Source organism: Sciurus vulgaris (assembly GCF_902686455.1).
Source record: "Sciurus vulgaris genome assembly, chromosome: X".
NCBI classification, from domain to species: domain Eukaryota; kingdom Metazoa; phylum Chordata; class Mammalia; order Rodentia; family Sciuridae; genus Sciurus; species Sciurus vulgaris.
The window spans coordinates 44,246,276-44,259,039 of record NC_136471.1 but is presented as its reverse complement, the minus strand read 5'-3'; the positions used below and the strand labels follow the sequence as shown (position 1 = coordinate 44,259,039).

General features: G+C 44.6%; 1 protein-coding gene across 1 annotated transcript; it reads right to left on the bottom strand.

The window, feature by feature from the left end:
- Positions 1-8,032: 8,032 nt before the first annotated feature.
- On the bottom strand, positions 8,033-12,184 carry RIPPLY1 (ripply transcriptional repressor 1). The gene is given in 6 exon segments (XM_079123570.1): positions 8,033-8,576; positions 8,579-8,829; positions 9,367-9,431; positions 10,069-10,123; positions 11,010-11,150; positions 11,632-12,184. Coding segments are annotated over 5 exon segments (540 nt in total). The 5' UTR covers position 11,150; positions 11,632-12,184; the 3' UTR covers positions 8,033-8,547.
- Positions 12,185-12,764: the final 580 nt, after the last annotated feature.

The window sequence follows — 12,764 nt, the reverse complement described above, 5'->3', positions numbered from 1 at the left end:
ATCCCAATGACGTACCTCACAGAAATAGAGCAAGCAATCATGAACTTCATCTGGAAGAATAAGAAACCCAGAATAGCTAAAGCAATCCTTAGCAGGAAGAATGAAACAGGGGGTATCGCAATACCAGAACTTCAACTCTACTACAAAGCAATAGTAACAAAAACAGCATGGTATTGGCACCAAAATAGACAGGTAGATCAATGGTACAGAATAGAGGACATGGACACAAACCCAAATAAATACAATTTTCTCATACTAGACAAAGGTGCCAAAAATATGCAATGGAGAAAAGATAGCCTCTTCAACAAATGGTGCTGGGAAAACTGGAAATCCATATGCAACAGAATGAAACTAAACCCCTATCTCTCACCCTGCACAAAACTCAACTCACAATGGATCAAGGACCTTGAAATCAGACCAGAGACCCTGCATCTTATAGAAGAAAAAGTAGGTCCACATCTTCACCTTGTTGGCTTAGGATCAGACTTCCTTAAGAGGACTCCCATAGCACAAGAAATAAAAGCAAGAATCAACAACTGGGATAGATTCAAACTAAATAGCTTTCTCTCAGCAAAGGAAACTATCAGTAATGTGAAGAGAGAGCCTACAGAGTGGGAGAATATCTTTGCCACTCATACTTCAGATAGAGCACTAATTTCCAGAATCTATAAAGAACTCAAAAAACTCTACTCCAAGAGTACAAATAATCCAATCAACAAATGGGCTAAGGAAATGAACAGACACTTCACAGAAGAAGATGTACAAGCAATCAACAGATATATGAAAAAATGTTCAACATCTTTAGTAATAAGAGAAATGCAAATCAAAACTACACTAAGATTCCATCTCACCCCAATTAGAATGGCGATTATCAAGAACACAAGCAACAACAGGTGTTGGCGAGGATGTGGGAAAAGAGGTACACTCATACATTGCTGGTGGGACTGCAAATTAGTGCAGCCACTCTGGAAAGCAGTGTGGAGATTCCTTAGAAAACTTGGAATGGACCTACCATTTGACCCAGCTATCCCACTCTTCGGCCTATACCCAAAGGACTTAAAATCAGCATACTACAGAGATACAGCTACATCAATGTTCATAGCTGCTCAATTCACCATAGCCAGACTATGGAACCAACCTAGATGCCCTTCAATTGATGAATGGATAAAGAAACTGTGGTATATATATACAATGGAATATTACTCAGCTATAAAGAATAATAAAATTATGGCATTTGTAGGCAAATGGATGAAATTGGAGAATATCATGTTAAGTGAGATAAGCCAATCTCAAAAATCCAAAAGAGGAATGAACTCACTGATAAGCAGATGATGACACTTAATGGGGGTGGGAGGGGGATAAGAATGGAGGAATGAGGGACTGTTTAGAGGGAAAAGAGAGGTGGGAGGGGTGGGGGGAAGGAAAAAAATAACGGAATGAATCAAACATCATTACTCTATGTAAATATATGAATATGAAAATGGTATGCTGTTACTCCATGTACAAACTGAAACAACATGTATCCCATTTGTTTACAATAAAAATAAATTAAAAAAAAAGAAAAGCAAATATCTTAACCCCTTGTCTGACCCACAAGTCTTAAGAATGAGTGTTGGCATTGCCTTCCCTGGGGTGGGACAGTGGGTTTGGGGTTCACTAGAAATTGAGTTGCACTTCTGAGACCCTGATGGTTTTGCAGAACATGAGATGAGTGGCTAAATCAAAATCACCTAATAGAGCTAAATGGTGAGGGCAAGGAGAGTCAAAGATGTGACTACTAATATGATAGCATGTGTAAAAACCAGAACAATCTGTGCCTATATTTATATATGCAAATATGTATATAATGTGTGTATGTGTGCATATATAATGTTTGCCATATATATAATACATATATATATATCTTACATTCATAATGTGTAATCTGCTAAGCCTTTTACACGTATTATCTAACTTCTTACAATTTCCCCAGTTGAACTGGTATTATTATCATTCATAAGGCTAGGAGTCTAATGTCCTCATGATCACTTAGATATAAAGAAGTAAAAACAGTATTTTAACCCATATTTAGTTTGATTCCAGAGCCTTTCTCCATAACCACCAAGCGCTAAAAATTGTAGGTGGTAGAATCCTCTGGGTAATGGGCCTCCTGCTCCAGTGCGTAGTGCTGTAAGTTGACATCTTGGCCACTAGGGGACGCAGCCTCTCCAGTTGTTAATATACACCAGTTCAGTTGCTAGGAACGTGGAGCTAGTCGTTCTCTCCTCCAAGTGGAAGACTTCTGGAAGAACCCAGATCCTGATTCCAGCTGATTTCCGGGCACTCACTCAACCTCATAATTTACATTTGGCCTCAGACCTCAGGTGTCAGCCATGGTGGGTATAGAAGTACCTTTGACATTTTACACACTTCTATTTCCTGTAGGCCATAGGAAGCCTGGGACAGCTGCTAGCCTTCTGGGCTCTCAGGGCTTGCCTGGGGAATGAGGAGAAGAGGAAGAGGAAACTAGTAGTTAAAAGCCAGGACTTTGTAGTTACACTGTCCCAGATCTGCCCAGGCTGTTCCACTGTGTAACTACTGACAAGTGTAACTCTCTGGGTCCCAGTTTCCTGTCTATAAGCATAAGGATAATCTTACCCACCTGCTGGGATTTGGTGAGGCTCATTTTGGATGAAATGTGTTGGGTGTTGAGCACAATGTCTGGCACACCACAGGAGAGCTCAGCCATTGGTTGTTCCTCCCTCTAGGCCTGGGCTTTTCAACCAGAATGAAACATGGGCAGCCAAGGCCCATTCCACTCTGAGGCAGAATAGCAGTGAGGGGCAGGAACAGAATTCCCTTATCAGCCCCTTGCCTCTGGTATCCCCATGCTCAAAACCCGGGTTCCATGAGAGCCTGCCACTGCCTAGCAGGAGGCCGCCAACATCCCTCCCTCAGTGACATCTTTCAATGGCCTTCAGCTTTTCCTGGCCCTTGGCCCAGAGTTCTTCACATCCTCTGACTCACTTCCCTCCAGGCAGAACTGAAACCTTTTTTTCTTTGCCCTCCCACGGATTTAATCCTTCACCTAGCCCTATTGATTCCATCTCCTGAAGCTCAGGCTCTAGAGTCAGAGGAATGTAAATCCTCCTTCTGCATCATCAGTGTGCTTATGGGCAAGTGCTGCCATCTCTCACATTTTGGTTCAATCATTAACTGTGTGAACTTGAGCAGATTTCCTAACCTCTTTGAACCTGAATTTCCTCATCTGTTAAATCAGGACAATAATAGTACTTACTTTTTAGGGTTGTTGTAGGGTAATAGATGTCACGAATCTGGCACAGATTACCAACTGTGTGATTTGGGGCAATTCTTTCTTAAAAAGCACTCTAAGTCTCAGTTTCCCTAACTTTACCTATCCATCAGGGTTATTGTATTAAAGGAATTAATACTTGTGAAGTTCCCAGCCATACTCCCTAGTAAGAGTTCAAGAATAATCAGCCATTCTCTTATCCTCCTGATCACCCTGTTGCCTGTTTTCTGAACACGAAAGCCCCTCTTCCACCTGAGTGAATGTTACTTCCTTCTACTCACCCACCCCAATTCTGCCTTTGTGGCTAGCTAGTGGACAGTTTGCCTGCTTTCCTCCCTAGTCCCCTGTTGTAAAATAGTGGCCTTCATTCTTTTGACCTGTCAGGGGCCTGGTGTTGGTTACCATGTTTTGATTTACTTCCAGCTGGTAAGCCACATACAAGCCACAACCCCCTGCAACCTCCATGCAAACCACAAACCCAGGAGAAAAAAAAAGACAAAAATGATCATTCATAAATGGGGGTTAATGGTTATGCCTATCACCAGATTGTTGTGATTATAGTACCATATAAGATAAAGAGTGTACCATGTGTAGTAAGTGCCTGGCAGAGTGAGTGCTATAACTACCCTTCCTGAGCATTTATTTACTCTTTGCTTAAGTTTTTTGTTGACATGTGTGTGTTGCAGTTCTTGGGATTGAACCCAGGGTCTCATGCGTGCCAGGCAAGAGCTCCACCACTGAGCTCTACTCCTATCCTTCTTTGCTGGATTTTTTTGTACCTGGGTTTGTACCTTTGCGTGGAGGCTTCTACAAACCATGCCAACTAAGGGTAAAACAAAAACACAGTAACCAACACCAGGCTTCTAACAGGTCAAAACAGTCAACTCGAGCCACATGACAACCTGTTTGGGAGAAGGATTGGCCACCATTTTACAACATAGGACTGGCAAGGAAAGGAACTAACATATCTACCCTCTAGCTAACCCACAGGTACAGTTGTGGGGAGGGGGTGAGAAGTGGGGTTGGTAACAGAAGTAGGAGTAGGGGGCATTCTGTGTGCAGAGGCAAATAGGCAACTATTTTAATGAACTCTTGAGGGGTGGGGTGGCAGTACATATAATAGAGAACTACAGAGATTGTAGTGAGAGCATTAAGAGCAGAAAGCTGAACTTAACACTGGGGGTGTAGGCTAATGAACAGAATCAGCATGTGAGATATATGGAATTTGAAACCAGGTATGTCTGCTTCCAAAGTTCATGCTCTTAATCACTACAGTATTAATGCTAGGCATATAGTAGGTGCTTAATAAATGAAGAGGATACTCTTCTTGGAAAGTTTTCTCCCTCCATGTGTACCCATGTCCATCCTTCAAGATCCGGCTCAAATGCAACCTCCCTTTCAACAGATATGCTCTCTCTCTGTTGCTATGTGTTTGGGGAAAGGAGACAATCAGTGGTGGGGTGGAGAGGTATTGGATGGGGTGGGACAGGTGAGCGGATTTGGAGGAAGGACCCTGGGTTTTGCACAAGGTTTTTTTCCTTACGTTTGTGCATAGGAGTTGAAGTTGCTGCGAGGACTGGATACACCCATAACAAAGTAACTCACACTGGTCTCCAACTAGTCAGAACGGTGAGTTCCAATCACTTAGCAACCAAGTAGAGGGGAGGAGGATTGGAAGCCATTTCAGGACATGGGACTGGAAGGAAAGTGAGACAAAATGTCTACTCAGTAAACAACAGCACGTGTGCAGTAAGCGGGAGGTGTGGGGGGGTGAGAAGAGCTCACTGTGAGTCAAGAATTACTGTTCCAAGGGGTTTAGGGTCTTTAAACCCCTGGGGATTTAGGGATTTGTAATTCTATGCTATATAATACTTTAAAACCAAGGATATTGGGATTCCAAGGATTTTAAATCCCTATAACCTATGGTATAAGGACTCCAGCAATTTTTGAGCTGTGAAAGGCTAGGAGCTTAGAACCCAAAACAAGGACTTTAAATGGAACACTAGGTCATGTTAAAATACTAATTAATCCCCCTTCAGCTTCAAATCATTCTTGATTTTAACCCTTGGGATAGTGGTTTCCAGATTGTCTTCCCCACAATCTGGGGATTCCTAATAGTGCTCCACAAAACAGGGTGGAGATTCCAGTGAATCTGGAGGCTAAGGCAGGAGGATGGCAAGTTCAAGGTCAGCCTCAGGAATTTCTCTCAGCAACTTAGCAAGACCCTATCTTAAAATTAAAAAATAAAAAAAGATTAAAAGGACTGGAAATGCAGCTCAGTAGTAAAGTATCTATCTCTGGGTTCTATCCCCAGTACTACAAAAATAAATAAATAAATGGGAGTAGAGAGAGTTAGTTTATAGGAGAGAGGAGGACACTAGGGGAGGGATTCTTGCTTCACAAGGGCAGCCCCATTTTTATCTGACTTATATATTGGGCTTCTGCACTTGATTCAAAACACAATTCCAAAGAAGAGTTTTCCTGCTAAAGCATCAAAAATAAGTTTTAAAATCTCTGTCCTAGAACAGGATTCCAAAACCTATAGGCTGCCATTGGAATGTCAAGAGTGATCCAGGAAACAGTACTTGACCTCTGTCATTTAACTTCTTTTTTCTTTGTTTTTAATGGAGATGAACTCTGCAAAGATGCTTTGACTGGTTAAATAATCAAATACCTGGGAGCTCAGGTAGAGATGCCTGACATATCAGTCCTTAATCAAATAAATCAGTCATTAGTTGACTCAAGCCTAGAAGCTCATTTCTTTTCTAAAGTCAATAATAGTAGCTACCACAACTATTATCACTGTGACTAGTATCACCTACTGAGTTGTTTTAGGGCACAGGCTAAATACTTTTTACATATCTCATTGAATCCTCACAACAACTCTGAGAAGTAGTATCATTATTATCTTCATTATTTGGATGAGGAGATGGGCTCAGAGTGGATAAGTAACTTGCCCCAAGGTCATACAACAAGCACATGGTAGTTTCCATTTTACTTAAAAGCAGAAACAAGAATGGAATAAAAGGATTAAAGTGGTCAAAGATCAACTACCTAGCAGCTTTAATTAAAGAACAAGGTTAAATTTTGACCAATAGATGGCACCAGTGTGTGAGTTTGTTGGGCTCCCTCTAGGCTCTATGTGAATTTGGGAAGTCCCAACTATGGCTCAGAACTGAAGCTATTTATTTCAATTTGAAAGGAGGGAAAGAAAAATAGCTATTGTTCTGCCCCTCAATATGATGTCACCCTGTCCTCTTTGTAGCTAAGCAAAGATACAGGGAAGAAGGCAAGTAAGGGGATGTTGGTTCTACCAAGAACTACTTTGAGAAGACTTGAGAATTTTGACCCTCAACATTTCACAAGCAACTCCTTGGTGCCTGTCAGTGTGCTGTGCTGTGCTATGAAGTCATATGAGGATATCAAACCCTGCTACATCTCACACAAGAAAGGAGACAGATGCCATTAGGAGAGGCACTGAATGGGAGGGGGGTGCCCAGCCTGCTTCAAGTGGCTACTCACAGGAGTGGTGTGTGGGCTAGTCCTATAGGAGAAACGGGAGTCTACAAGGTATTCGAGAGTGGAAAGGCATTGCAATCAGAAGTTTAAAGCCACAGAAGTGTTAGAAATTCTGCCACTTTCAAGGACAGTGTAAGTTGCAAGTGTTGAGGGATGAATCTAAAGAGACAGGCAGAAATCTGGGCTTGGGATATAGTTCTGTGTTAGAGCATTTGCCTAGCACATGGGAGGCCCTAAGTTCTATCCCCAGTACTGCAAAAAAAGTAAATAAATGAGAGAGGCAAAACCCAGATAATTAAAACCTTAGAATATCACATTAAGGACTTGATTTGGGAATATATAGTACTGTATGCGTGTATACACATGTATTTTTCTGGGTAGGGAAGCCAGAGATTTTCAAGGGTTTCTGTGACCAAAAACAAACAAAAAATCCAAACCGAACAGACAAACCATAAGCCCAGCTGTTGCTGAAGCAAAGACATGATCTGGTCTGATTCAATGGCAAATTCAGAAAACAAAATTGCAAAGGACATGCTGGAGGCAACAAAATTAGCTGAAGAGTAATTTGGGCAGGGTCAACAAGAAGGCCTGAACTGTGGTGGACACAAAGGGAACGAAGGACAGAAAATTGACAGGATAGGACAGGCACGGTGGTACGCCTGCAATCCCAGCAGTTTGGGAGGCTGAGGCAGAAGAATTACAAGTTCAAAGCCAGTCTCGGCAACTTAGGGAGTCCCTAAGCAGCTTAGTAAAACCCTGTCTCTAAAGAAAATAGAAAAGGGCCTGGGGATGTGGTTCAGTGGTTAAGCACCCCTGGGTTCAATCCCCAGTACCAAAAAAAAAAAAAAAAAATTGACAGGACTTAGTTGTCCCCCAAATATCCCTCCTCACACATACACAGCCATTTTCAACACTCCCACCTTCCCCTCAAGCCCCATCCCCTACTCCCAACTTTCAAGCTACCCTTTGAGGGCTGTATTGTTCCCTTTCTTAACTGTCCTAGAAGGTTAATCAAACCTGATTTCACAAGATGAGAAGCCTTGGCCCCATGCTGGGTCCCCAGTCCTACATCTCAATGGAGAAAAATCTGTCAACTGACCTCAGGTAGAGCAATGAATTGGCCTTGAGCTGGTCTCTGACCCTCCACTCATGGCTTCACAACATGGGCAGAGTTCAGTTAAGAAATCAGCACAGTTCCAAGAAAAAGGCAAACATCATCTAGTTTATTTTTCTCCTGATTCATCTCATGCCAACACTCAGATCTCAATGGAGAACAATCAAAATGGGGGAAAGAATTCCCCCGAGCAAGCTGATTCTCTAGTTGTCCCTTTTTTTTCCTACAACTCTTCAAAAAGGTACCCCAAATTTGCTTGGATGTGGTGTTGGTGTCCCTGGAGGTAAAGTCAGAAGTCAGGCTTCCCATGGGGGTCTGGACTTATGTGGCCACCTAGGAAGGCTCGGTTGTCAAAGGGCCCTGAGAAGTGGCTGTTCCCCTCTACAAGGGCATGCCCTTCCCCACTGTGCTTCCTGGGGACTTCAGAAACAGATCTTCCTTCCCCTAGAGCTCCTAGGAATCCTGTCAGCAGCCCAGACAATGAGATGCCAGGGGCCTGGGCTCACCAGCTAGTAAGCCAGGCTGAGCTGGGCAGCTTGAGGACCCAGTTTTTAGTCCAGAAAGCTGTACCTACAGATTCTGGACTAATTGAAGCCCTTGGAAACTTGCCAATCAGTGACTTTCAGTTTGGACAGGTCAGAGGTGGGGAGGGGGATGAGCTGTCGCCCTGTGTGGCACAGAGCCCACTCTGACACACCCTTCCGGCCCCTTTTTATTAGCCTCCTCTTTCTCCACTTCATTCTCCTCCTCCTCCTTCTCCTCCTCCTCTTCCTCTTCCTCCTCCTCCTCTTCACTGTTAGAGTCCTCATACAGGTTGATGGTGGCCTGGACAGGGAAGTTCTGCAATAAAATCTCACCAGCACTGTACAGGTAGTCAAAGGAGCGGGATTTGGGCCAGAAAAGCCTGTAGACAGAGAAGAAAGATGGCCTCAAATGTAGACATTTGTGCATGCAGAGGCACCAGTAGGGCCAAGAAGGAAGCCACCCCCTAAACCCCTTCTCTTAACTGCAGTAATGGGGTGAGAGGGAAAAGTTGAAAGAGAACTTTGTAATAGAACTTTGTGAACTGTTACAAAATGGCCCTGGCAAGAAGGTCACCTCTGGTGGACCTCCAGCCGTGGGAGGACCTAGCACCACATCTATTCAGTTCTAGCCGTCACCTTACTCCCCATCCCAGGGGACTTCTAGCCAAGAATTTTCCATCCCTGTGCTTTCCATCTTTTTTACTATGGATTCCTTCAGTGATGTGTGCAGAGAGTCTCATCCTTAGGGAACAGTGACAATGCTCCTGGAAGAGCAACCTTGGCCTGGCCTTAGTTTCCTTGCCTGTGAAACAGTGATCATAGCAATGCCTCCTTCCTCCTGCCTCACAGGACTGTTGTGAGGATTTAGACAGCTAATGTATCTATATCAAGTTCTGAGCTTGGTGCCAGAAGCTTACCTGACAGGGTGATGGAATTCAGAATCAGCCTTGGCGGCCTCAGCGGCTGTTACCCCACCAGCAGCCTGTCCAAAGCAAAAGCTAGCATGTGGCTCAAAGTGCATGGACAGATAACTGCCTCTTCCATATCAGAGGTCAGAAACCTGCAGGCAGGACGATCTGGAAGAGATCTTAGATGTCTCCAGGGTCTACTTCCCCAACCCCCTTCCCTACAACAAGCGGGTCTGTCTTAGTTCTGGTTGAAAAACAAGTGGACAGAGTCCTGGGGTTTTTGCTTTCCCATCCCTGTTCCAACAGCTGTTTGGAGGCTGTCCAGGGGACAGAGTTCTACTGGAGCAGCAAAGAATCAGGGAGGTGGGGTGGGAGAATACTAGGGCATGGTGCCAGGAGACTAGGATTTGGGCACCAGCTCTGCCGCACACTGACTGTGGGGCCTTCCCAAACACTTTCCCCACTCTGAGTCTCAGTCTCTTCTTTTTATTCCGTTGGTCATAGAAATCTTGGGCCTGTCTTCTTCCCAGAGCTACTGTGGGATTCAAATTTTAGCAAAGCCATAAGGATGTGCTCTCAGATCTGCAGCATTGGACTGAGGTCAGGGGCTCTCTGGGAAGGGGTCTGTCCAGTGTGAATGTGTGTGGCTGCATGTGCCTATAAAGATATGTCACAAGGACACAAACTCACCCAATCCACCAGCTTACTCACCTGCCTTGGGGGGTCATTTGTGGAGGATAACCAGGGCCTCCAAAGACAAGCTCCCCTAGGAGAAAAGAGAGATGAATTGGTGGAGGAAGAGACTGAAACATGGAGTCCCTGAGATAACAAAAGATGCCCTCAAAAAGCTTGGTTCATGCATCATCTGCTCTAAGATGCCTTTCCTAAGTGCTCATGAGTCAGGGCACATAGATGCCCCTCCTCTCTGCTTCAACAATGTTAGCATTGCTCTTATCCCATTGCTTTGTGATTGTGTGTTTGAGTTTCTTAGGCTCAAAGATATGTTTGGTCACATCTAAATCCTCAACACCTAGCACAATGCCTGGGACATAGTAGGTACTTCAGTAAATGTTGAATGTGAAATGTTTGGAGGAACAAATGAGGGTTGGGAGGAAACTATTTTGCCTCCTATCTCCTGCTCCAAGAAGTAGAGCTCAGAACCCTACCATCTTCTTTGGCTGGGGGAAGGGGCCAGAAATATTCCTAGGCTGACTGTTTCCCCACTGGACTTACAGAGATAGGAAAATAGCAGATGAGAGTCATATGGTATGTTCAGGGAAAACACAATTGCCCCCGTCAAAGGCTTCTTGAGACATTGGCTCTATCTCCACGTCCCCCAGTCACAGTCTAGGCATGTTGAGCCCAGAGCCACGCAGTGCACTCCACACCTGGCCCACAAAGACCTGCCTGTTTGACCTTCAGCTTTGGCAATGCCCACTGTCCCCCAGTCCCCCAATGCACTCCTGCCACCTGGAGGGATTAATGAAGTGAAAAGCCAAATGAAATATTCCAGGCCAGAGATGTGAAGAGGGGTTGTGAGGCCATTGCCTCTCCTCTTTACAGAGCAGAGGGACCTTCAGTAGCTTGTTTCTCCCTCTCCTAGAAATCCCCTAAGCCTGAGTTCAGGTTGCCAAATGCCAAGCTCCACTTACCTTCCACTCCCAGGTACTTCTTGTCCAGAAGACAGAAGGGGTGATGGGTGTAATAGGCCAGGGAGTGCCTGGGGGACTCGTGCTAGGGCCAGGGCCAGTGCTGGGACAGGCACCTCAGCAGCAGAAGCAGCAGGGTCCATCCTTAGGACACCAAGGTCAGCCAGGCTGTTGGCTCTCCTACTTCTCAGAACTTTCTGCACACTATTGGTCTTTCCCTAGAGACCCTTTTATAAGCCCTGCCTAGACTCATAAATTATTCAGGGAGTGTAGGGGTGGGGGTACATTTTGAAGGGGATGAATATTTAGGGAAGGGGCTCAGGGAAGGGGAGCTGGGTTCCTGGGTGTGAAATCTCTCCCAGTTGAATAAACAAGGTGTCAGTGGGGGTTGAGAGGTTTGCTTTAGTTCCAAGTCAGAAAGGAAAACCCAGAAGGGACAAATTGCACACCATTTGTGTGAATTCCCCAGGCAGAAGCAAGGCCTAAGCAGGGAAGGAGGAGAGCTCATTAGCACCCGAAACTACAGAGAGCTGTTGGGGACAGAGAGTTGGATAGGCGGGCCTTTTTAGCAAAGCTGGTTCCCAGTACAAATAGCTGACCCCTCTAAGGAAAGGGAGGGACTCACCTGCTATTTCAGCTTAAACCCCAAATAGACTTGCCAGATCAACCTGATATAGAATGACTGCCATTAAGCCTATCACCTGGGTTAGGAAAAAAAAGGGGGGATTCTGGGTGAAACAGACCCAGTTGCCAATCTTCTTTTAACACCCTCCCACCCCCTTGCTGCTCAGTTCATTTGCAAAAGTGCCTGAGTCCCCTCTCTCCAGCCTTAGAAGTAAATGGTCCAGTGAAGGACAGCAGGCAGGAGTTTCTGGGGCCTCTGGGGCAGATTCCAAATCTGAAAGCAGAGCACAGCTTTCCATTCAGGAGCCAAGGGCTGGGGTGAGGCAGAGTTCTGCCCAGTGCTAAGCTGTCAAAGGACCAGCCCAGGCCTCGGTTCTCTCACGTGTGAGATGAGGCTGCCAGCCCAGTGGTCCCCAAGGTCTCTGCCAACCTGAACACTATGTGATGCAGCTGGGTAATGGGTACTGTCCTCAGGCAAGCCCAGAGGCTTGACCATAGTCCTTGGCCTTAGCCAGCCTTCTGGGCCTTGGCCAGAAAGCTTCCAGTTACAACAACTGGCAAGCACCTTACTCTTTAGCGGTCTTGAAAATATTCCTAGTGACTTCAGTGTCCAGCACCAGCACAGATTTAGCTTCTTGGATATTCATCACAGCCTGGTTTGTAATCATCAAGAATTAGAAACTATCTCAGTGTCTAATAATAGGAAACCAGTTCTATTAATTCAGGTAAATCTTTGCAACCAAATACTAGGCAGGTACTCATGGTTGTGTTCCAGGAAGTATAATTATCAACATTGAAAATGGAAAAACTCAGATGTAAAATCATGTAACTAATTGATTTGAGAGCTCCTCTTTTCTGAATTCACCTACCCCTTACCCCATCCCACTTCAAATTCCAGCCCCACTGTGTTCTGCGTAGCAAGGAAAAATTGAAAACAACCCAAATGTCTTGCCTGACAAAGCAAGTTAAATCAATTATTGAAGTTAAAGAATTTCATATTAAAATTAGCCTAGTAGAAGAATGAGGGAAAAGTTAATACTTTCAAGAGTGAAAAACATAATCTTCTAAAATATTATTTAGAGAAGGATCCCATTTTGGTTGGAAAACAGTGTAGAATGCAGAGGAAAAAGGACT